This window comes from Rhinatrema bivittatum, chromosome 6, assembly GCF_901001135.1.
Source record: "Rhinatrema bivittatum chromosome 6, aRhiBiv1.1, whole genome shotgun sequence".
Taxonomy (NCBI): domain Eukaryota; kingdom Metazoa; phylum Chordata; class Amphibia; order Gymnophiona; family Rhinatrematidae; genus Rhinatrema; species Rhinatrema bivittatum.
This window is the reverse complement of record NC_042620.1, coordinates 314,452,836-314,478,388: the sequence shown is the minus strand read 5'-3', so window position 1 is coordinate 314,478,388 and position 25,553 is coordinate 314,452,836. Positions and strand designations below refer to the sequence as shown.

General features: G+C 44.4%; 1 protein-coding gene and 1 pseudogene across 1 annotated transcript; both read left to right on the top strand.

The window, feature by feature from the left end:
- Positions 1-1,205: 1,205 nt before the first annotated feature.
- LOC115093305 lies at positions 1,206-3,151 on the top strand (annotated as a pseudogene).
- Positions 3,152-8,848: 5,697 nt separating this feature from the next.
- On the top strand, positions 8,849-23,773 carry ERCC6L (ERCC excision repair 6 like, spindle assembly checkpoint helicase). The gene is made up of 2 exons (XM_029607545.1): positions 8,849-9,078; positions 19,767-23,773. The coding sequence occupies exons 1-2, from the start codon at positions 8,993-8,995 to the stop codon at positions 23,581-23,583; spliced, it is 3,903 nt and encodes a 1,300-aa protein (XP_029463405.1). The 5' UTR covers positions 8,849-8,992; the 3' UTR covers positions 23,584-23,773.
- Positions 23,774-25,553: the final 1,780 nt, after the last annotated feature.

Below are 25,553 nucleotides of genomic sequence, written 5' to 3'. Positions count from 1 at the left end.
CCATGCTTCTATTAAGAGTAGTAGCTGCTGTTCCATGCAGGTTACCCCCATGTTTCTGCTAAGGAAAGTAGCTGCCGTTCCGTGTAGGTTACCCCCATGTTTCTGTTAAGGGTAGTAGCTGCCGTTCCGTGCAGGTTACCCCCATGTTTCTGTTGAGGGTAGTAGCTGCCGCTCCGTGCAGGTTACCCCCAATGTTTCTGTTAAGGACAGTAGCTGCTGCTCTGTGCAGGTTATCCCCTTGTTTATGTTAAGGGTAGTAGCTGCCATTCCGTGCACGTTACCCCCATGTTTGTTATGGGTAGTAGTTTTCATTACATGAAGGTTACCTCCATGTTTCTATTAAGGTTAGTAGCTGGCCTTCCATTCAGGTTTCTCCCTTCCCACCCCCTGGGAATCTCTTCAGAGGCAGAATGCACAGATAAGAGGCTTGGGGGGAAGGGGGGCGGGTTTCCTCCTTTGCCACCCCCCTGAGAATCTATGGGGGCCAGAATGCACAGTATGGAGGGGGAGGAGTGTTAAAGCACTGACTCCCTGTCCACCCCCATCCCTTGCAGGCAGCAGAGAGAATTCAGTGCCACTGATTTGTCATTTACACGCCGGCAGCCTCTGCCTGCAGGTTTCTGCAGTGGGATAAATGTGTAACTTCCTCACGGCCGGGAAGCAGGGTCAGAGGACCCTACTGCTGTGGGTCTGACTGCGCCTCAGGGCTGCCGCCCGTTTCACACACGCCCAGAAAACTCCAGAAGCTTCCCAGATCTGAATGGCTAAAAAGTGTTGTTGCTTCCTGCATATTCGGGAAGGGGTGGGAGGTGGCCGCCTCCACCCAGCTCTGATTAGCTAAAGGTAGAGACGCTTCCTAAATATTCGGGAAGGGGGTGGGAAGTGGCTGCCACCACCAAGCTCTGATTGGCCTGTGCGGGCTCACCTTTCCGCGAATGTTCCCGATGGTTGCCGGGGTTTCTGGAAATGCTGTGCTCTGATTGGCCATCCCTGCTGACTTGATGGTTAGGCCATGGTGAGAGCGGAGGAGGAACTCTGTCAGCCATGCTCCGCCCACTTGCATGAGCCGGCTCCATGAATAGCAGAGCACGAGTTCGGGGGGGGGGGGGGGGTAGCAGTCAGCAAGAGAAGCTGGAGGAAAGGTTTTAGCTGTTGCGATCAAATCGTCTCCAGTTGCTTATCCTGACACAGAGCGGAGACCCGAGATGTCTGCGTCCAAAGGAGTGGCTATCGGCATCAACCTGGGCACCACCTACTCCTGCATGGAGGTGTTCCAGCACAGCAAGGTGGAGATCATCGCCAACAACCAGGGCAACAGGACCACCCCCAGCTACGTGGCCTTCATGGACACCGAGAGGCTGACCGGGGATGCCGCCAAGAACTGGGTGGCCATGAACCCCCAGAACACCGTCTTCAACGCCAAGAGGCTTCTCGGCAGGACGTTTGATGACCCCGTGGTGCAGTCGGACATAAAGCATTGGCCCTTCTGCGTGCTGAGCGATGGGGGCAAGCCCAAGATGCAGGTGGAGCACAAGGGGGAGGGGAAGACCTTCTACCCGGAAGAAGTTTCCTCCATGGTGCTGACCAAAATGAAGGAGACCGCGGAGGCTTAGCTGGGCCACCCGGTCAGCAACGTGGTCATCACGGTGCAGGCTTACTTCAACGACTCCCAGCGCCAGGCAACCAAGGACACTGGGGTGATCGCCGGCCTGAACGTGCTGAGGATCATCAACGAGCCCACGGCGGCTGCCATCACCTACGGCCTGGACAAGAGCGGCCAGGGAGAGCGCAACGTCCTCATCTTTGACCTGGGCGGGGGTACCTTCAATGTCTCCATCTTGACCATAGATGATAGGATCTTCGAGGCGAAAGCCACAGCAAGGGACACTCACCTGGGAGGAGAAAACTTCAATAACCGAATGGTGAGCCACTTCATGGAGGAGTTCAAGAGGAAGCAAAAGAAGGACATTAGCCAAAATAAGAGGACAGTCAGGAGACTGAGGACTGCCTGCGAGAGAGCCAAGAGAACTCTGTCATCCAGTACCCAGGCCAGTATTGAAATTGACTCCCTGTACGAGGGCATTGACTTCTACACCTCCATCACCAGTGCTTGCTTTGAGGAGCTGTGTGCTGACCTCTTCAGAGGAACGCTTGAACTGGTGGAGAAACCCTTGAGAGATGCTAAGATGAACAAGGCTCAGATCCACGACATTGTTCTGGTTGGGGGATCCACCCGCATTCCTAAAATCCAGAAGCTGATCCAAGATTTCTTCAATAGCCGTGAGCTTAACAAGCGCATCAACCCGGATGAGGCCGTGGCCTATGGTGCAGCCGTGCAAGGAGCCATCCTGATGGTGGACCAGTCTGAAAATGTACAGGATCTGCTGCTCCTGGATGTGGCTCCATTGTCCATGGGTCTGGAGACAGCAGGAGGAGTGATGACCACCTCATCAAACGCAACTCTACCATTCCAACCAAGCAAACTCAGACCTTCACCACCTACTCGGATAACCATCCTGGTGTCCTGATCCAGGTGTATGAAGGTGAAAAAGCCATGACTAAGGACAAAAACCTATTGGTCAAGTTTGAGTTGTCTGGAATTCCACCTGCTCCTTGTGGCGTGCCGCAGATCGAAGTCACCTTTGACACTGATGCCAATGGCATCCTGAAAGCCGCTGCCATTGACAAGAGCTCAGGCAGGAATAACAAGATCACCATCACCAATGACAAGGGCCGGCTGAGCAAAGAGGAGATTGAGAAGATGGTGCAGGATGCAGAAAAGTACAAAGCTGAGGACAATGCCCAGCAGGAGAAGATCTCTGCCAAGAACTCCTTGGAATCCTATGCCTCCAATCTGAAGAGCACTGTGGAGGATGAAAACCTGAAAGGCAAGAGCAGTGAGGAGGACAAGAAGAGCGTCCTGGAGAAATGCAATCAGACCGTCTCCTGGCTGGAGAGCAACCAGCTGGCTGAGAAGGAGGAGTATGAGCACCAGCAGAAAGAGCTGGAGAAGGTGTGTAAGCCCATCATCAGCAAACTCTCCCAGGGCGGGATGCCAGGAACCAGCTGTGGGGCCCAGGCCTGCCGGGGCACCTCTAGCACCGGTCCCACCATTGAGGAGGTGGATTAAACAGACTGTGATGGACATTGAAAGGACTTATTAACATTTTGATAAAAATGAGATAGATGGCATAAAGTTATATCTGTAAATAATGCATCTTGTGTCAGAAGGTGGCAGACAACAGATCTTATAGAGCTGAAAGCATTAATTATACAGTGATAGTATGTGCTAAATAATGTGGTTTAAAATTATTTTTATACTTCTGTTCTGTTTTACAGTGTTTGCCACTGTGACTGCCTTATTCATTTTAATAACTGGATTTTAATATATATTTTATTAAAAAGATATTCAATAAATCAGTGCTTCTCAACCTTTTTTTCGGCTCGGACATATCTGACAGATGGTTCTCACATGCGTGACACACTGAACATGTGACGTCATGGGGCTATATGTAAACATACACTCTGCACCCAAGGGAACCCCCTCGACACCCAACAATGGGTCAGAACAGAACTAGGTCCTTATCCATACAACTCACCATACAAAAAAGATATTCTGGTTCTGGTGACATCTTAGTAAAAGTAAAACAAACTCCCTTTACTACTAGGTACAATAGCCTTCTTTATGAAAAGACAGTAATTTACCACTAATGCATATACTATTGAGAAAACACAACAAATAAGATTGATACAAATGCCTACATGCTAGTAAAATACCTCACCTCTGTCACACAGAAAGCTGACCTTCACCAAGGACAGAAAGACCACAAATTATAAATATGGAGACAGAAACTGGAATGGAAAACCAAAAAATCCATTCTGCATGCAGTGCAAACCTGGAGAAATGGAAACAAATATAGCACCTAACATAGTCCCAGGATCTGCAATAATGCACAAAAATTAATCTGCACAAAGTTACACCTGCTTCATGGCATGCACTCCAACAGTAGCAACTCTATATACTAAAAGGTAACACTACAGCATCCACCTCCCTACTCCAGGTACCTGAGAGAAAACTCAAAATAAAGCAAAGAAGGCTTGACAAGAAATTCAAATCAGAAAACTTACCCCTCGGAGAAAGAGATGGGAGAGGGAAAGGAGACAGGACAGCACTGCCTGCAAGCCAATAGAACCTCCCTAACCTCCAACTTTTGTTTGTTTTTTTTGTTTGTTTGTTTTTTAAATAACTTGATCCAACTTCAGAGAGAGTCAAAATAAGAGAAAAACCAAAGAGGAGGAACTATCCTCCAGACAGGGGAAGCCAAGGTTCCCCTACTCCTATCTGCTGGTTTCAGAAAGATACTGAGGACTCACAGAGGGTGCACTGGTTTATATGCCAGCACCCTCCGAAGCCTTGTCTGACTCCATCTGCTGGACAGAGGCATAACCCACCGTCTGGACTGATCCTGTTACGTACAGGGAACAGCTGATGAACAGAATAACATCCAACAATTAAAAACTCATAAAAATTATTTAAAAAATTATCCAAATACCAATTAAATATTTCAAAACAGATTACATAATACCCAATAATTAAAATAGCAGTCAATCAAGAAAAATAAACTTAAAAAGACACCTTTACTTAGAATCTCCAGCAACTCTCCTACTCCTTTCTCTTGCAGGCCAAAAGCACTCAGCAGAAGCAGCAGCAGCTGCTGAAACTCTATCCTCACGATCCTCTTCTTAGGGGCCCACAACCAGTCACTCACACACACACCCCCCCAAATTAGACCCCATGACCAGTCTTGGTCTCTCACGCACACACCAGTCATCTTCCTGACCAGTCTCTCTCTCAATCACACACACATGCTCTCCCTTATATACAAGCTCAAAATCACACACAAATGCTCTCGCACCCATTCACACCCAACACACCAGCTCACACCCGTTCACTCCCACACACACACACCAGCCCTCACCCAGGCACCCATTCACACCCACACCAGCCCTCACCCAGGCAACCATTCATACCCACACACACCAGCCCTCACCCAAGCACCCATTCACACCCACACCCATTCACAGCACACCCAGGCTCCCATTCACACCCGCACCCATTCACACCACTCCCAGGCTCCCATTTACACCCATTCACATCACACCCAGGCTCCCATTCACACTCACACTCTCACATGCATGCACTGGGCCTCACCGCCAAACTTCTTCTTCCTTCGCTGCAGGGATGGGATCCAGTTCCACCTCGGCTTTACTCCAACGGGACTTTTTTTTGTCGCCACAGGGATGGGCTCCCGTGGCAGCCTTGCTTCGTTGGGGTCCGGTTTCCTCTTCGCTGCCACGGGGATGAGCTCCTGTGGCGGCCTTGCTTCATCGGGGGGTCGGGTTTCCTCGGCCTCGCTTCTACACTGCCACTCCTCCCAACCCCCGGCCTATGCTATGTCCCTTCTTCCTGCCTCAGTGGCCAATCAGAAGCTGCCTCCCTTCTTTCTACTCCCACTGGAGGGTAAAAAGGAGGAGACTTCCAATTGGCCTGCATGGGGGCAGGAAGAATGGAGGAGGCTTGCCATTGGCCTCCGGGGGCAGGGAACGGGGAAGCACAAGCAGGGCAGTGGGACACCGGGATCTGCGACACACCTGCTGGTGCTTGGTGACACACTGGTGTGTCGCGACACACAAGTTGAGAATCACTGGTCTAGACATTAGAAGAGTGAAAAACCAGGAGACAGAGAAAAGAGAAACTAAAAAAACCCAAAATAAACAATAAGATTCAGTACCATCACAACGCATACTTACCAGACTAGTACTCTTAAGGTTTGATTCAGAACAATCTTCATCTGATGTTTGGATCAGCTTACCTATAACAGTAGGTATACAAAGAATCTCATTCTTGATATATCTACTGATCTAAATTACTACAACTAGTATCACGTCAACACCAGGAAAGGACTACTAGAAATAATTATCTGATAGTTTACTCAATATATATATATTTGGTCAGAACCGCTTCTATTAGTCTTTTGAGCTAGAATAAATAGAAAAGAGCTCTTATTAGCTTATAGCTGGTAACATTTATTAAGTTGTGCAATATCATTACTTAATGAAAATATAACAATGACATTTTTTGTCTGTTAATAAAATTAAATACTTTCAGCAGTGATTACATTGCTTAAAGTGATTTCATCTGTTAATTATAAAATATACAACAAATTGTATTTTATTACTGCCTCTCCTCCCTTCCCCTGGGAGACTTACTGGGTGGATTCCAGACCCCTTTTTCCATTATACAGGGGACCCACAGGCCGATACAGTACAGAGTGCTCCGACGGAGCACACTGTTAACCGGCATTTGGACGCGCGTTTTCGATACGCTAACTTTACCCCTTATTCAGTAAGGGGTAATAGCGCGTCGAAAACGCGCGTCCAACCCCCACAACCCCCAGACTAAAAGCGCCCGCAACATGCAAATGCATGTTGATGGTCCTATTAGTCATTCCCGCGCGATACAGTAAGTAAAATGTGCAGCCAAGCCGCACATTTTACTTTAAGAAATTAGCGCCTACCCAAAGGTAGGCGTTAATTTCTGCCGGCGCCAGAGATGTGCTTTTCTGTGCACCCTCCGACTTAATATCATAGCGATATTAAGTCGGAGGCCCCAAAAGTTAAAAAAAGTAAAAAATTAAAAAAAAAAAATTTAAAATGGGCCCACGGCTCGTGGATTGAAAACCGGATGCTCAATTTTGCCGGCATCCAGTTTCTGAACTCGTGGCTGTCAGCGGGCTCGAGAACCGATGCCGGCAAAATTGAGTGTCGGCTGTCAAACCTGCTGACAGCCGCCGCTCCTGTCCAAAAAGAGGCGCTAGGGACATGCTAGTGTCCCTAGCACCTCTTTTTACCGCAGACCCTAATTTAAATAAATTAATTTACTGTATCACGCGCACAGGAGAGCGGGAGCTCGCCCGCTCTCCCACGATTTTTACTGTATCAGCCCGCCAGTAAGGAGGAGATTGCCTTTTACTTCTATTCTTCCCTATGTTTTATGTTTATCCTTAGTGACTCTTTAAATAACTGAAACCCCTTAGTCACCAGTCATCTAATTCCACACTGCGGGAGAGTCACCAAGGTATGTCAGAGGAGTGGGGATTGGGCATATATGTGTGCACAAATCAATGACAGCTTCAGTGCATCGTATTACACGGGCCAAACGTTTCCTAACTCTCGGGCCGATACAGTAAACCATGCGGGAGAGTGGGCCACTCTCCTGTGCGTGCGATTCAGAAAGTTAATTTATTTAAATTAGAGCCCGCGGTAAAAAGAGGCGCTAGGGACACTAGCACATCCCTAGCACCTTTTTTGATGGAAGCGGCATCTGTCAGTGAATTTGACAGCCGACGCTCAATTTTGCCGGCGTCGGTTCTCAAACCCACTGACAGCCACGGGTTCGGAAACCGGACGCCGGCAAAATTGAGCGTCTGGTATTCAACCTGCGAGCCACAGGCCCATTTCAAATTTTTTTTTTTTTAATTTTTAACTTTTTGTAACTTTGGGGGCCTCCAACTTAATATCGCCATGATATTAAGTCGGAGGGTGCACAGAAAAGCAGTAAAAGCCCGGCGCCGGCCGAAATTAACGCCTACCTTTGGGTAGGCGCTAATTTCTTAAAGTAAAATGTGCAGCTTCGCTGTACATTTTACTTTCTGTATCGCGCGGGAATGACTAATAGGGCCATCAACATGCATTTGCATGTTGCAGGCGCTATTAGTATTGGAGGGGGGGGGGGGGGGGGGACGCGCGTTTTGGACACGCTATTACCCCTTAATGAATAAGGGGGTAAAGCTAGCGCCTCGAAACCGCGCGTCCAAATGCCGCGTTAACAGTGTACTGTATCGGCCTGTCAGAGAGCATGACTGTGGGTGCGTGAAAGCAAGCGACTGTGTGTTACCTCCGACTCTCTAACGATCTATATCAATCTTAGGGTCAGCAGACCTCAAGATTTCCCTGCTATGCAGGCGCTTCTACATAGCTACGTTTTACCGATTCTGGAGACTTTTCACCGTGAATCTAGATTATAGTGCTTTAATTCGGGTTCGACGTGTTGGAAACACTGCCCAGCACCCGCCCAAATCCTAGCTTCTGGTGCATAGAACTAACACCGCTTACACATAACTCACGCATATCGTCCTTGCACCTACTCCCCACTCATTCATACGCACTAGCGAGCAAAAGACCCTGCACAGCTCGAATTTCAGTTTCGCTTCCCTCTTCCATCACATAATGTGTAATGTAATATTTTACAATCTTCTGACAGGTGTGTGGGCTGCCCAGACAGGTATAAAAATAGACTGAGCATGTGATTAGATGTGAAGCCCTTATAGCCATTTTTGATTCGGATTAGAAGCCCATTAAACTTCTACGGAGAAGAAACTTTTACAATTTTGAAATTTTTTTTCCAGTAACTGACAGGCACATCAAGAAGATATGTCTTCTTTAAAACATATAATAAAACTATTTTAACATAATATAATTATTGCAATTGTTAACTGGTAACATGCTTTTTCCTGTTCAAAAAACTTAAACAAATGTCAAGGTGATTTTAAGAGGTAGAAAGTGGGAAATTGTAAGCTTTTTTGGTCATAAACGGGGAGGGCAGGTAGTACCGTAGTAACTCTGCCTTAGACGTCCGCTAGCAAATGTGTCCGTTCCCTTACTTTTTCTGCCCAGCACTGCGTGACCTAACACCTTACCCGCTTCAAACATGGCCGCCATGCACCACACGGTAGCACGGAGGGTAGGCGGGGCTCCGCCTTTCGCAAGGCATATTGGGAAGCCGGATTTGAAAAGGGCCGCCCAAGCTTTTTACTGGTGTTTTTGTGCTGCTCTGTTGCCCGCTAGTGGAACGGCACAGCGGTTCAGGGTGTGCCTGCACCCCTTGTTTTGGGAAGGCGACTGTGGCAGGCTTGGCTTTTTTTTGCCAATCATGGATACCAGCAGCCACGAACACATAAGGTCCAGTAGCCTTGCCGATTCTGGAGTTGATGCAGAGCAGGCGGCGAAATACGAAAGGTATGGTAGCAAAGGAATAAAAGCAACTGGGCCTGTTCTGCGGATGGATGGTGCTCAGCCTGCCCATGGAGCGTGTTTACTTAAGATGCCCGACCTATCAAAAGGGTTTGTCGTAGGCGAAAATGGGCAAACGAGCGCGACCTATATTGATTGTGGGGAGAAAACAGATTGGGGACGGAGTGATGGAATGAGGCTAATGCATGGGAATAACCATTGAGGAATAGTTAAAGGGGGGCGTAAGTATGTTAAGGAGAGCTTTTGGCAGGCGAGGGTACCGGGTGAGAGCTTGGTTTATTTATCCCCCCCCCCCCCCCAAAAGAAAAACTGGAGCAAATGCATAAAAACTTCAGTAACGATCTTCTAATCTGAGGGGCATTGTGGGTGACCAACCTTGTCTATTCCAAAGACTTCATTTTATTTAGTTTCAAAATTAGTTTTTGACATAGTTCTATTTAGCACACAGGAAAGTATGCACATTAGGCTGTTGGTAAGTGGCCTGGTAGTGTAAGGGACATCAATAGTTTCTCTGAAACAGCTTATTAATAATTGGCTAGCACATACTAGATCATCTTGAAACTCGGCATTTGTTTTGATTTAGGACACAATTTGCAAAAGAAATCAGTGGGGTTTTGTTTTTTGTGCGGTGGATATAAGTGAGTTGTATTAGCAGTACCACTTTTTTTGGCACATAGGTGTGAGATAAACTGTACTGAAATTCAGTGCACAGCTTTTAACCCTTGCCGTAAAAAAAAAAAAAATACTCCCAATGCTGTAATATTTATTTATTTATAAACTTTTCTATACCGATATTCGTGGCAACATCATATTGGTTTACATGATAACCGCAAGGAGGAAAATACATTGAACAGGGAGGGGAGGGGGATACATAGGATAAATAGGAACAAAAAACTTAGTACAGGAAGAAAGTGAACCAAGCAATAAAATCAACACTAGATGTTCAATAGTAATTGTGGTTGAAATTAAAATTGCAGCCACCATCACAATAGAAGAAGTTATGACTGAGATTGCAACTACAATAACAAACCAGTTATAACAGAGGTTGTGACAGATAAATGTACAGGTACTCAAAGAGCTGGCATGTTAGGAATGAAAAGGGAAGCAGGGCAGAGGTTATTTGGGGGTACACTTGTTTGAATAAATAAAATAGTATGCTAATGAATAGGGTGGTAAATGCTCCAACCCAAGTTAAAATGTGCACTCAGCCTTTTGCATGGGTTGAATGAACATTTAAATCTGAGAAGGGGGGGGAATCTATGCACACAGTCTTATGTGCATAAAATCTTGAAGTGAGGGACCATCACTTTTGTGTACATCCAGGAGTACAGGTCCCTAGTATCAGGAACCCCTAATCACCCCCACACTAATACTAGGATTCTGGGGTGACCAGGAGTAAAAGTTCCAGCATAAACCAAGCATCAGTTAAATAGCACACCTTTCTGCATGTGGGGGATGTAATGGCTAACATCTTCATTATCGCTGAATTTATATCTGGGGCACTGATCTTATACATAGTTTTTGTATACAAAACTCCTTCTTACACTGGCTGTAAAATTTGCTTACAAAAAATGTAAGCACAACAGGAAAACCTGTGTGATCTATCAACTGTACCTTATTACATCAGCCCCAGAGTAACTGAAAAAAAAAAGTGGCCTAGTATTTAGAGCAATAGACTCAAATGCAACTCCCCCCCCCCCCCCCCCCCCCAATTTATTCTCCTTGTGACCTTAGGCAAGATCCCTTACCTCCCATTGTCTCAGGTATCTATTTAGAGGCTGATGCAGAAAGGTGTAGTCAATTGAACTGTGAATGAGATGGAGCTAATTTAGCTATAAATCTGGCAACTCTCTCACAGCTCTAAATTTTCATTGGACGGAGCATATTTGGAAGCAGAAAAGTGCGAGTACCATGGTGGCTGGTCCTGTCCTTGCTTCCCTCGCCACAATCCTTCACTCAGAACAGGCTTTGCTGGTTCAGTCTCTTCCCCCTCCCCAGAGAATCTGATGACATCACCAAGCTGTCTTTGCTAGAAGGAGAGAGAACAAATCACAGCCACTTTAATTTAAAAAAAAAAAAAAAAAGCAAGAAGGAACTGCAGCAGCTTTATCACCTTTGGCAGGTTGGCAGCAACAGAAGACTGACAGTTTTATCTTCAGTAAATATTTTTTTTTATTTTTTTAAATGCTGTGCTGTTGGAAGTTCTCTGCCCTTCTAGTAAGGCCTCCTAATATCAGAAAGGCAGTGCAGTAGCTGATGGACAGAATGAGTGTTGCTGGGTGGGTAAGAGCTAGCAGCATGTGCAGAACTTTACATGATGACACTGTAATGCTCTTGGTTAGCCAGTGCAGGGGAAGGGACTAAAAGGCCGATACAATATTGTACCCTCAGGCTACTGCACAGGTTAATCCACGGTTGGACATGTGTTTTGGATGTGCATCCATAACTACTGATGCAATAAGAGGATCAGCGTGTCCAAACCAGCACATAGCTAATAGTGCTCATTACATGTTGATATTAGCTAGTACCCCTGAAGTGTGTGTAAAAAAAAAAAAAAAAAATTGCCATGTGCCTGGCGCGCACATTTTAACCTTCAAAAAATTAATGCCGGCCCTGGAGCTGACATTAAGTTCTGAGGCGCTCCAAGCCCTGAACAGAAAAGCAGAAAATAATGCTTTTCTGTGGTTCCTCAGACTTATCGTGATATTAAGTAGGAGGAACCACAGAAAGCAGCAACATGAAAGTCTTCATAGCAGTCAGGTTATGATGGTGATGTCCTTGGTGAGGCTTCACCTGAAGTATTCAGTTCTAGAGCCCGCATCTCAAAAAGGATAGAGTCGGATGGCGGTGGTCCAAAGAGTGACCAAAATGGAGTGAGGTCTATATCCAAAGACTTATGTGGAGAGGCTGAACGATCTGAATATGTACACCCTGGAAGAGAGGAGGTGCAGGAGAGAACTGATCCAGACCGTCATATACCTAAAAGGTTTCAATGGTATATGGACTTCGAACCTTTTCCAGTGGAAAGAAAACAATAGAACTGGGAGTCACAAAATGAAACTGCAGGAGGGAACGACTCGGAATAAATGGGAAATATTTCTTCACGGAGAAGGTGGAGGCCTAGAATGCTCTTCTAGAGGAGGTGATGAAGAGAACAGTTAAAGAATTCAAAGGTGCATGGGATAAACACTGGATCTCTTAAGGCTAGAGGATGGAAATGAGAAAAGTGTGCAAGGGGATAACTTCCTGGTGCGGCGATTACTACTACTCTTAACCAATATGCTTTGATGCTTTAAATGCAACTGCAACATTGCTTTCTGCTTAGATAGCAGGGGGGGGATAAGAATAATTATAATTGGATTCAGACAACCAAGGGCCCTGATTTCCATGGTCTGGGATACTGTTATGTGGACATAAGGGGAAAAAGCATACTGCTTCTATGGTCAAGTCCTAAAGGAAATGAAGAAAGTGTGCATGGGGGTAACTCTCTGGTGTGGCAGTTACTACCCTTAACCAATAAGCCTTGATGCTTTTCATGCAACTCTAACATTGCTCTCTACTTCAGCGGCAGGGGAAAAGAGGAATTGGATTTAAAAAGAGAGCCCCCTACCTTTACAGGTACCTCAGTTGTTTCCCGTCTATAGCAGGGCTGAATTAGCCATGCTATCATGGGAACTGTCAATCAGGCCCGGGAGGTGGAGTTTCAAAGTTATGTCAGAGCTTTGCTTTAAGGCTGCGCATGAGTTCCCGTGCTGGAATTGACTCTCCTCAGTCTATTTTTCCGCGCGTGGGATCGCACGCGGAGCTTCAGACCTCCTCAGCATCACCTTCTCTCTGAGGGGAAAAAACTTAAAAAAAAAAAAAGTCAAAAAATAGAGAGAAAAAGATGAAAGAGCACGGTAAGAAGGAAGGGGGCGCGGCAAGGTCATGTCCAACATGGATGGACATGACCGCTGCTATCAGTGTCTGGGCCCAGACCACCCGATGCAGGCCTGCCAACATTGTGGCGAGAGATCCCCCAGAGTGCGCTGACGGCACGAAAAAATGATGGCACTAACTGGGCAGAGACAGGGATCCTATGCCCCACCCTGACGCCCCCGCAGATGCGTCAAGCATCGTCGCTGGAACCGGCGACCTCCAAATGGGGTGAAGACCGAAGGATGAAGCCCAAGCACAACGTACCTCGAGGCAGAGACCCGAAACGCGTCGACCGTCATGGTCGAGACGCTGTGTTGGGAAGGACGAAAAATTCGGAAGCCGGCACTGGGGACCGAGGCTTCAGTCAGGGCACAGCATCATCAGTTGACGCGCAGCGCATCAGTCGCACACCCTCGACGCAGGCGCACCCTCTTCATCGATGCCGGCGCGGAAGCACAGCTCCAAGACCGTGCCTATGAGGGAGCCGGAGACCAGTCAGACACGAACAAAGTCGGATGGGAATCGGCCATCGACGCAATCACGGGAGAGGCCACACAGACCATCCCCGGTATGTCTCATCACGGTGCCTTCGACGCAGATATCGACATCGGGGCTGAAAGTTGCCTACAGGTCGCATACGACAACCAAATCACACGGGGCGTCCACTAGTGAACAGGGCTTCTCAGGTTCCTCTTCACCATCCGGGGGCGAAAGTCCCCCACCGATAACATCTATATCCTCTGGATCCTCTTCGCTTTCCCTGCAGGTATTCTCGGAAGCGATTCAAATCACTGGCACCGCGCTATTGGCCCTTCTTCCCTCCCAACTCTTCTATTGTCTAGACCAGTGGTTCTCAACCTTTTTTCTGTCGGGACACACCTGACAGATGGTTCTCACATGCGTGACACACTGACCCATGATCGTCACAGGGCTAGATGTAAAAGTACAGTTTGCATCCACGGGAACCCCAGGACCCACAATAATGGATGTAAAGCAGAATTATGACATTCCCCATACAACTCGCCCTACAAAAAAGATGTTCTGGTTCTGGTGTCATCTCAGTAACAGCAACTCAAACTCCTTCTACTTCCAGGCTCAATAGCCCTACTTATGAAAAGACAGCAGTTTACCACCAATGCATGTCCTCTTGAGAAAACACAACAAATAAGACTGATACAAACGCTTACATGCTAGTAAAATATCTCGGTAACAGACACAGAACCGACCTAACATACTCCCAGGATCTGTAGTAATGCACATAAACTAATCCGCACACAGTTACACCTGTATTATGGAATACACTCAAACAGGAGCAACCCTATCTATGAAAAGGCAACACTACAAATATTAAATCAGGTCCTAAAAACCAATACACCTCTTATTAGGAAAACAAAACTAGCAAGCAACTATAGATCCCCTCACAGAAATAATTGTAAAACTATACTAATAAGCAGAATAAATGTTTCACAACAACTATGAACAGAATAACATCCAACAATTAAAAACATAAAAACTATTAATTCTCCAAACACCAATAAAATATTTCAAAAAAAGCAGACACATCACATAATATTAAATAATTAAAATGGCAGTCAATCAAGAAAAATAAACTTAAAAAGCCACCTTTACTTACCCCCTCCAGCAGCTCTCCTACTCCTCTTCCATGCAAGCTGTAGCACACACCAGAAGCAGCAGTAGTGGCTAAGCTCTATACTCATGGTCCTCTTCCTTAGGACCCATGTCTCTCACATACACACCATATCAGTCATGCCCCCATGACCAGTTTCTGTCTCTCACACACCAATCATCTCCCAAACAGTCTTTGACAAACACACCAGTCACCTTCCTGAACAGTTTCTCTCATGCCATACACTCACACAGGCTTCCCACTCCCGTGTTCCACTTACATATATGGGCTTCTCACTCTCATAATCACTTTCTCTTTCTCAAACACACACCAGTCTCTCACTCCCATGCTTGTTCTCTCCACATGCACAGGCTTCTCATTCCCATAAACACTTTCTTTCTCTCACACACAAACACACACACCAGTCACCTGATCTCTCTCATGCATACACACACAGGCTTCCCACTTCCATGTTCTGTCTTACATATACAGGCTTCTCCCTCCCATGCTGTGTCTCACACACACCCAGGTTCTCACTCCCATGCTCACTCTCTCTCTCTCTTACACACACACACATGCTTGCTCTCCATGTGCACAGGCTTCTCATTCCCTGAATCACATTCTCTCTCTCACAGTCACACCGTCACCTTACTAACCAGTCTCTCTCTCATACATGCTCGCACACACACACACAGGCTTCCCACTCCCATGCTCTCTCACATACCCAGATTTCTCACTTCCATGCTTTTTCTCTCTTTCTCACACACACACACACATCAGTCACATCCCTGACTGTCTCACACTCTCACATACACATCAGTCATCTCCTTGAGCAGTCACTTTCATTGTCTCTCACATATACACATACATCATCTCTCTAACCAGTTTCTCTCAATCACACACATGCTCTCGATCAAATACATTCTCTCACTTACAACCAGCCTCTCAATCACACACACATTCTCTCACACACTGACTGGCTGGCTGCTTCTCTCTCTTTCTCTCACTCACTTCCTCTCCCCCCGAGCACAAATGGTAGCTGCAGCAGCCTCCTCCTCCAGCCCCCGCAGGCCAAGAAGGAAGAATTCCATCGACCACGGGAGGCTCATGCTGCTGTCTCCTTTCTCGATTACCGGCTGCTTCAATTGCTCGGGGGCCGATGCTGCAGCGGTCGCTGCTACTTTATCACGTGGCACGGCTCTTTCTCCTTCCCGCGCACCGCACTGCGTATCACTTCCTGTTCCGGGTCACGGGGGGGGGGGGGGGGGGCAGGCGCGAGAAGAAGAAAAGGCCAGCCACGGGTGCCACAGCTTCTTTTAGCACTGCTGTCATTCCCACTGGGCTTGAACGTGTTGATAGCCCGGCGGCAACGGCAGCAGGGAAGAAAGAGCAGCGGGAGAGACCGGGAGCATGCGACACACCAACCGGTGCTTGGCGACACACCGGTTGAGAACCGCTGGTCTAGACCAACGATTCTCAACCAGTGTGTCGCCAAGCACCGCAGATCCCGGTGTCCCACTGCCCCGCTTGTGCTTCCCCGTTCCCTGCCGCCGGAGGCCAATGGCAAGCCGCCTCCATTCTTCCTGCTCCCATGCAGGCCAATTGGAAGCCGCCTCCTTTTTACCTGCCAGTGGGAGTAGAAAGAAGGGAGGAAGCTTCTGATTGGCCACTGAGGCAGGAAGAAGGGACATAGCATAGGCCGGGGGTTGGGAGGAGTGGCAGTGTAGAAGCGAGGCCGAGGAAACCCGACCCCCGATGAAGTAAGGCCGCCACAGGAGCTCATCCCCGTGGCAGCGAAGAGGAAACCGGACCCCAACGAAGCAAGGCTGCCACGGGAGCCCATCCTTGTGGCGACAAAAAAGAAGTCCCGCTGGAGTAAAGCCGCGGTGGAACTGGAGCCCATCCCTGCAGCGAAGGAAGAAGAGGTTTGGCGGTGAGGCCCAGTGTATGCATGTGAGAATGGGAGTGTGAGTGTGAATGCGACGTTCCTCCCGCAGACTTCGCTGCCGCATGCCTTTTCACTACAAGCCTGCGCCGCCGCTCATACAAACACATTTTTTTTTTTTTAACCTGGCTACTAAATCATTACTGGGTAGTATCCAAGTTTCTAAAATGTTTCCACCCCGTGCATTCCTTCCAACTGTGCTCTGTTCCTGTTCTGGAGCAGCGTGTGCTTTCTGTAGCACTGCAGGGCTCAGAGGGAATGAAATAGTACTCAGAGGGGCTGTTACAATATTGTGGGCTCAGGCTAGCGCACAGGTTAACCTGCGGTTGGACGCGCTGCCTCCTCAAGAATACAGTAGAGCAGTTGCTAATAGGTTTTTTGGGTAGAATTCTTGAGGGATGACTTTTGGGACTGGTTATAGGAAATGTACTTGGCCTCCTGCGATTGTGGGAAAAATAGCATACTGAAGGTGTTGAATATTTTACAATCTGCCTCATAATTAACATTCTTGAAGTCTTTAACACCTCTTAATTCAAAACTGAACAGAACTTCAGGGAGCGTGCCTTCTTTCCGTTGAGCTTGCTCTCTGCTCTTGTTCAGTCCTCCCCTTACAAGCAGCCTGCAAGGAGCCTTCTGTTCACCTAAGGCCCCCTTTCCTCCTGTCCTGAAGGGAAGTTGGAGAGGACAGAAAGCAGTCCATCTTTGATCCCTCAAAGATCACTTAAATCCTCAAACCTAAGATTATTTAGATATAATTCCTGGATGGAGTGATGTCCCCCATAGAATTCAGAAGTAGAGGTCTTCCCTATACACGAATGTCACTTTATTCAAAGGTTCTTGCAACTGCATATGTGGCCAGTTACAAAGGCCTGGATGTGTTTTTTGGAAGGCCGCAACTGCTGGTGTCCACAGCTGGCAGAGATGGCATTAGTTTCAATTCCTAGAAGCCTTGATGACTGGGCACTTTTTGCTGACAAGTTTCAGCTTGTGCGAATTCAACACCTTTTTTGTACCCTTTGCCAAATGTCCAATATGATGCATATCTTTCTATGTAATTAATAGCATGACAGACTGATACTGAAGACGTTTTCAACATAAACTCTCATCTGAAAGACAAGGACTTTCCCAAGAAAATATAAGGATGGTTGCACGATTTCAATTTTAAAACAAGTCACATTTCACAGCTAAAAGATCCTAACTTAGTCTGAACTTGATTTGATTTTTGTACTTAGTATATTTAATTGTATATCTAAAAACAAGTATAAATAGTTTCAATTTTAAAAAATTGATTTTTTTTTTTTTGCATAGTCGGTCAGAGGTATGACGCTTCATGCAAATTTGCCACCAAATTTTGAAAAATCGGTGTGGCATGGCCCAATTTACTCTCCTTGACTTGTGCGGGACCAGGCATCTAGCTTGGGCCACCTTACATCCTACAGAGAGAGAGAGAGCTCTGTGTGTGGGACCTTGCTGGGAGGGACCCGCAGGAGCTCAGTCCCCTCTCTGGGAAGATGTATTGTGAGTACACTGCAAAGATAGGCAGTCTTCTGTTTTATTCTGTTTTGCTGTTTTACATGAATAGAGTTAAAGTTGCATGCAGAAAGGCTGGAGTCAAAGATTTCACTATGCTGTCCTGCAATCAGTCATAGGAAACTAGGGGCTCTGTTTATAGGTTTTCCTACTACAAGGTTTGGCTATACATAATCTAGTTTTATGCTATTTTTGTATCTGGTTATGAGGGTTTATTGGTTGTAGCTTGCTATGAGTTAGCACAAGAATAGCATGTAACAAATGAGATTAAATCATAGGTGTGATGATGAAATAGTTGCTTTTCAAATAAATTATGGTTAGCAAGCAAGGAACATGATCCACCTCGCCTTTATCAAATTTTAGAGAAAAAGCTTTACTGTTCTGATCCTGTTGTCCAGGTGATAGGCTCAGAAATTAGCAGAGGATCACAGCTTCCCTTAAAACACCTAGGGCCCAAGCCCCCTTTTATGTACTGAGCAGGATACACAAAAGTAAATGTTCTAGTGTCCAGATTGTAAAACTGCTGGTGGCCAGAGAAAATTAGATTTGTGCCAGATGTAGGCTGAGCTCGGAGCCTGAAACTCATCCCCAGCAGATATTTATGTTCTTTTCTAAATCTCAAGCGCATCGCCTCACATGTGGCTGCACATTAATGGACAGGAGACCCAAAGTAGTTTCTCCTATATTTTTAGCGCTCAGGACCAATCCACTGGATTAACCTTTCTGGTCTCTTTCTCAAGTGAAGTGGGAGGGATTTAATCACAGAATGTGTGGCATTTCTTTATTTGACTAATATTTTGAGACCTGGGAGTCCTGATCATGTAACTAGATGGAATAGAAAAAAAAGGCAGCATGGAAAGGGCTGAGATGACTGGGACTCTGTAGAAATCATCATATACGTCTGTAACCTCTGGAAACTGGCAGAATTCACACGCTCTGCATTGCTGGGAGAGTTGAAGCTTCAATATGGCTATTTTTATCCATTCTGTTGTGTTTTCAGATATTAAAACCGAGACGTACTAGAAGTCTGCCTGCAGACCTTTTTCCATATGTTTACTTGGTGTATGGGTTTTTTTTTCCCCTTCCACACTTGTTACTTTTATTTATTTTTCCATTGCACACAGCTAAAAATTATCCTTTAGCCATATATTAAACTTTTGTGTATTGTAAAATCTACCTCATAAAATTCCCAAACGGTTTTATACTTTCATAATTCTTGCATAGATACAAACCCATTTATTAACTGTAAATGTTCAGTGTCTATATTTTGGATAAACTTGAGAAGGGGCTAGAAGGGGTAAGGAAACAGTGTTCACAAGTAGGTAGAGTCCAGGCAGTTTGAGAAGTAGTGGTTACAAAGAATAGGGGCAGGTAGGGTTAGGTTTAAAAACTAGCATATCTGAATGGCCAAACAGGTTATTTCTATTGCTTTTTATAAATAGATTAAAACCTGGGGCTACTCAGTAGCAATGGCAAGCAAGTATTGCAGCTTCAATTTGAAAATAAGGTTAGCAAATAAATTGAAGGTGATAGCTTTCTTGTTTATGAACTTAATATTTATTTTTTATTGCCATATTAGTCCAAAATGTTATTTGGCCTAATATGGCAGCTTGGTTTTTTACTTTTTAAAATGTTTTTTTTCTTTTTTTGCAGTTATGTCAAGAAAGCAAAAGAAGAAGCCAAGATTGGAAATCTGACACAGTCGCTTGAATTATTCAGACTGGCACAAGAAATTTATTCTAGTGAAAAGGTGAAAAGCAGGATTCAGAAACTAGAAGCAGCACTGGCAGAATTAGCTCTTCAAGACGAAGAGGATGATGAATTTGTTGATGTATTGAACAGTGGTTTAATGATTTATAAAGACCTATACACTAAACTTTATCAGTATCAGAGAGAAGGGTTGACCTTTCTATATGGTCTCTATAGAGATGAAAAGAGAGGAGGCATTTTAGCAGATGATATGGGTTTGGGAAAAACTATACAAATCATTGCATTCCTTTCTGGCATGTTTGATGCTGAACTTATAAAATTTGTACTGCTGATCATGCCAACAACCCTCATCAGCAACTGGACAAAAGAGTTTGCCAAATGGACTCCAGGGATGAGGGTTTACCAATTTCATGGTACTAGCAAGACTGAACGTACTAAGAACCTGGAAAAAATTCAAAGAAAAGGAGGTATTATTATTACGACCTATCAGATGTTGATCAATAACTGGCAGCAGCTTTCTAGCTTTAATGGAAGAGAGTTTATTTGGGATTATATAATTCTTGATGAGGCTCACAAAATTAAAACCTCTTCTGCTAAGACCACTAAATGTGCACACTCCATTCCTGCAAAGAATCGCATCCTTCTTACAGGGACACCAGTCCAAAATAACCTGCGGGAGTTGTGGTCATTGTTTGACTTTGCCTGTCGGGGAACGTTGCTTGGAACATCAAAAACATTCAAAATGGAATATGAAAACCCAATCACAAAGGCAAGGGAAAGGGATGCTACCCCAGGTGAGAAAGCACTTGGTCTAAAGATGTCAGAAAATCTTATGAAACTTATTAAACCATACTTTCTCAGAAGGACAAAGGATGAAGTTTTGAAATGCAAATCTGCTGAAAAGGAAACAGATATTCAAGTCGACAGCAACCAAAAGTGTAATGTTGCTCCTTTGATACCTTCGCTTTCAAGGAAAAATGATTTCATTGTGTGGGTGTATCTGGGACCGGTGCAGGAGGACATATACAGAAAGTTTATTTCTTTGGAGCAAATAAAAGAATTGTTAATGACAACTCGATCACCCCTGGCTGAACTGAATGTCTTGAAAAAACTATGTGATCATCCTAGATTACTGACAGCACGAGCTTGTATCCAACTTGGTCTTGAAGGACATGACTACTCCACATCAGACAATGAAAGCAAAGAGAGTGAGTATGCAGGAGCTTTCAAGATTGAGCACATTTCTGATGAAAGTCTGATTCAAGAATCTGGAAAGTTGGTATTTCTAATGGGACTTCTGGAAAAACTCAGAGATGAGGGTCATCAAACCCTTGTATTCTCTCAGTCAAGAAAAATGTTGGATATTATTAATAAAGTCTTAAGTAATAAGGGTTTCAAGATCATGCGTATTGATGGAACAATAACTCATATTGCAGAACGAGAGAGAAGAATTAAGAAGTTTCAGAGTAATAAAGATTATTCTGTTTTTTTGCTTACTACACAAGTAGGAGGAGTAGGCCTAACTTTAACTGCAGCTGACAGAGTGGTAGTCTTTGATCCAAGCTGGAATCCTGCTACTGATGCCCAAGCTGTAGATCGAGCTTACAGGATTGGGCAAAAAGAGAATGTAGTGATATATAGGTTGATAACATGTGGAACTGTAGAAGAGAAGATATACAGGCGACAGGTTTTCAAAGACTCATTAATAAGGCAGACAACTGGTGACAAAAAGAACCCGTTCAGATACTTCAGTAAGCAAGAGTTAAGGGAACTTTTTTCTTTGGATAATACTCGAACTTCTTCCACTCAGATTCAGCTTCAGGGTTTGCATGAAGCCCAAAGAAGAACAGATACACGTCTGGATGAACATATTGCTTATCTTCACACTCTGGAGATCTTTGGCTTATCTGATCATGACCTCATGTACACATGTGAGGCAGCTGCCCATGATGATGATGAAATGAATGGAGAAGATCATAATTATATTCAGCAGAGAGTACAAAAAGCCCAAGAGCTAGTTCGGTTAGAATCTCAAATGAATGAACAGTTAATGGAACAAATAAAAAGTGGAACTGAAGGTGCATGGTTGAGACAAGCAGTCATTTCTTCCCAGCCAGTATTTGCTTCCAAACCAAAAGAAAAGAAACTGCCCAGCAATGAATTTAGTACACAATATATTTCACAACCTATCATAGTCAATCTTACAGAGAATGACTCGAATGTCAGCTGCCAAATGGCGAGTCTGGTCATAGAAGATTCAGTTGAAGAGATGGTAACTCAAAACCTTTCTAATTTAGATAAAAGTACTTCTCAAAAGTCAGAGAGCAATGAAATCAGGCACTCAAGTGAACAGGATTCTAGATTTGTGCCTTCCTCTAGCTATCCTTCATTGGTTCATAATAAAAATGGAACTAAAGTTAATTGTAATGGGCCAAGTCCAGTTTTAGAAAAGTTGTCATCCCAGTTGCAGGAAAATTCAGCACACTATGTCCACAGTAATGACCAAATGTCTAGCCATGAACCTCAAACTGGTGACACTGAATTTGAACCTATTATAAAGGATCAGCCTTTGAACAATTGTATGTTGCATGATGTTCCTGTATTGCTAAACGATTTGAAGTCCACAAATACAAGTAGAACTGGTGAGTATGAAACTTTACAATTTGCTTCAAACACAAAATTATCACAAAGCTTTAAAGTCACTGGAGAGTTTAAGTCTGATCTGAATGAGGCCAATGTGGAAGACAAAAGTTTGGAGGGCAGCTTTCTAAGATCTGGATCTCAATTTCAACCTGACTTCAATCTTGTTTTGGATGATTCAACAGAATACACCAATAACCCTGATTTTCATTGCGAGACAGAAAATAGTTTGTATGAATTGGAAGAAAATTCTTGTGTAAAAATAAATGATGGGAATGCTCATCCTAGAAAAAGTGATATTGGTAAAAATCTAGAGGAATCTAAAGTTAGTGAAGAATCGGAAGATGATCAAATCTTAATAACTAAAAAGAAGACTGTTAGAAGAATTGTTTCAGATAATGAAAGTGAGTCTTTGGTTGGTTGGGAGGAAAATATGCACGAAAAGGGGTTCTCTCCCTTTAACAGTCCTATATGTAAATCGTTGAAAGGCATCAGTGCTTCTACTCCAAAACATAATAGCTCTATAACAAGTGGCCTCTTCTCACCTAGAAGAAGCATAGGTGCAAATAAATCTACAGCCTCAAGAAGATCTCTAGTTAATATGATTGTAGAGGACCTGGATGATGTGGAAGAAATCTTGGAAAGAAAAAGTACTACAAGTTTTGAAGAGATAGAAGATCTGGAAGATTGTAATGCGGAGGAAGCTGAGGCACATGACGAGTCAGACCAGTCTGAAGAGGGATCGTCTGGAGAGTCTCACCCATTAGAAGATACTGAACCCAGTTATTTGGATGAGGAGGAATCTGGAGTCAAGAGCTCCAGCGATGATCAGGAAAACTTTCTAGATGAATCAACTGATGACCATGAACTAGAGTCTGGAGAAAAAATGGACTGCTTTACAGAAGAAAGAGACCTATGCAAGGAAAAAGTTATTCAAAGCAATAAGCTGAATCCTTCAAACTGTTATGACATTCTAGTAAAACAAGGAAAGGAACTGATTGACACTGGAAAACTGAAAGAAGCTCTAAATTGTTTGCTGCAAGCTCTTGATATAAAAAGTGATGATCCTGAAATTATGCTTCTGACTCTAAACTTATATAGGCAGCTCTCTCAAAATTAAAGATTTTTTTTTGGTTTCTTTTTGTTAGAACTTGAGAAGGGAGGTCTGAAGAAATTTTCACTGCTCTTTAGATAAGAACTCTAATTTATGATAAATATCTGGTCTGTACTTATGCATTTAGTTCAACAATGTTTAGAAAAAAAAAAGTGTGAAAATGATTACATTAATAAATTTAATTATTCATGGTGTAGTGATTTTTGCAAGTGTGATTGAGGCTTAAGGTATATTGAGTTAAGTAGCTATAAAGGGGACAGTGTTAAGTGTCTCGAGCAATTACTGGCCTTCGTAGCCATCTGATTAAGTTCATAATAAAAAAAAAAAATCTTATTCCAATTTTAAGGAAGTTTTTTTTTTTTTTTTGCTAAAACACTCTCTCACGTTGCCTCTTAACCATGCCAGCAGTCATTGGGTCTTCCAACTTTCTAAATGTGTGGAATACATCTGGACTGTGCTTCTAAGATATTTTTAAAGTGTCCATGCCTGTAGCTGCACCTTTTCTATTTTCCTCATTTTATCAGGTTTTTTTTTTTAAGTTTTTGGTGCTAGAGCTGTAGATTTATTTATTGTCCTCTATCAAGTCTTTAAGTCAAATTTGATTATTATAATTATTGCCAAGTAGCCCCATCACAGTTACCTCTCACATCAAATCCTGTGTTCCATTAAGAATTGGATCCAAAATGGCTGCTTCTCTTCTGTTCCTGAACAAATTGCTCCATGAGCAGTCATTTATTCCATCTAGAAACTTTCTCTAGCAAGTCCTCATGTAACATTTACTCAAGCAATATTAGGCTAATTGAAATCTCCCAGTAGTGTACTACTACATTTTTTTTTAGCTTCCCTAATTTCTCTTAGCATTTCATCATCCATCTAATCATTTTGGCCAGGTGGATGATAGGGGTATCTATCACCATACTCTTCCCCAATACACATGGGATTTCTACCCATAAAGATTCTGCTGCATATTTAGTCTTCAAGAACTTTATGCTGTTGCACTCTCTGCCATCCTGAAACTAAAGTGCCACCCCCCACCAAGTTGATCCACCCTATAACTGTACTATAATTTATTCCCTGATATAGCACTGTCCCATTGGTTATCCTCCTTTTATGTCTACCTCTTAATTCAGTGCTATGCTCTCTAACTATCCCCTCTTAGACTTCTGGCATTGGCATACAGACATTTCAAAATGTCTTTTGTTTGTATTACCTGCTTATTAGTTGAGGGATAAATTGGAATCTTAATACAGATGGTTCTTTAGACACATGGCCTACTTTTATTGGAACTTCTGTGTGGGGATGCCCTCTCTTTCATTAGTATCTTTTGCAGATACGTCCTTCCTACCCATGTGCTATTTAGTGACTGTCTTAATCCCTTAGAGTAGTTTTTAAACTAGAACATTTCCTTTATAAAAGTTATTGCCAGCATCTTGGTTCTACCCTAGTTAAGAGCACCAGAGTTCTGCCTGCCTCAGGGACCTGCATTTCAGAAACATTACCCTGGAGGTTCTGAATTTCAACTTTCTATCTAAAAGCCTAAATTTTGACTTCCAGAACCTCCCTCCCCCACTGTCCAAGCTCAGTGCCCACATGTACCATGACAGCAAGCTCCTCCCTAGCAAAATCGTATCTAGGTGATGCATGAGGTCTGCCATCTTCACACGTGGGAGGCAAGTTAAGCAATCCTTGCAGCTACCAAGCTATCTACATTCTTAATTAAATTGCCAACTGACAGCTGCCCTAACCCTTCACTCGTGGGCACTAGCTGTGGGAGATTAATCCTAGGTGTGAGGATAATGTATCACCTGGAAGCAGGTCTTTGCTGCAGGATCACTTCCTGCTCCACCACCATGGTGCTCTCCAAGCAGCTGCCATTCTTCGAGGACAAGCAGGATGTTAGTCTTCACATGGGTGATGACAGATGGAGCCCTGATGTCAAACTTATGTCAAAGTTTCTAGAACTTTGACTAGGCACA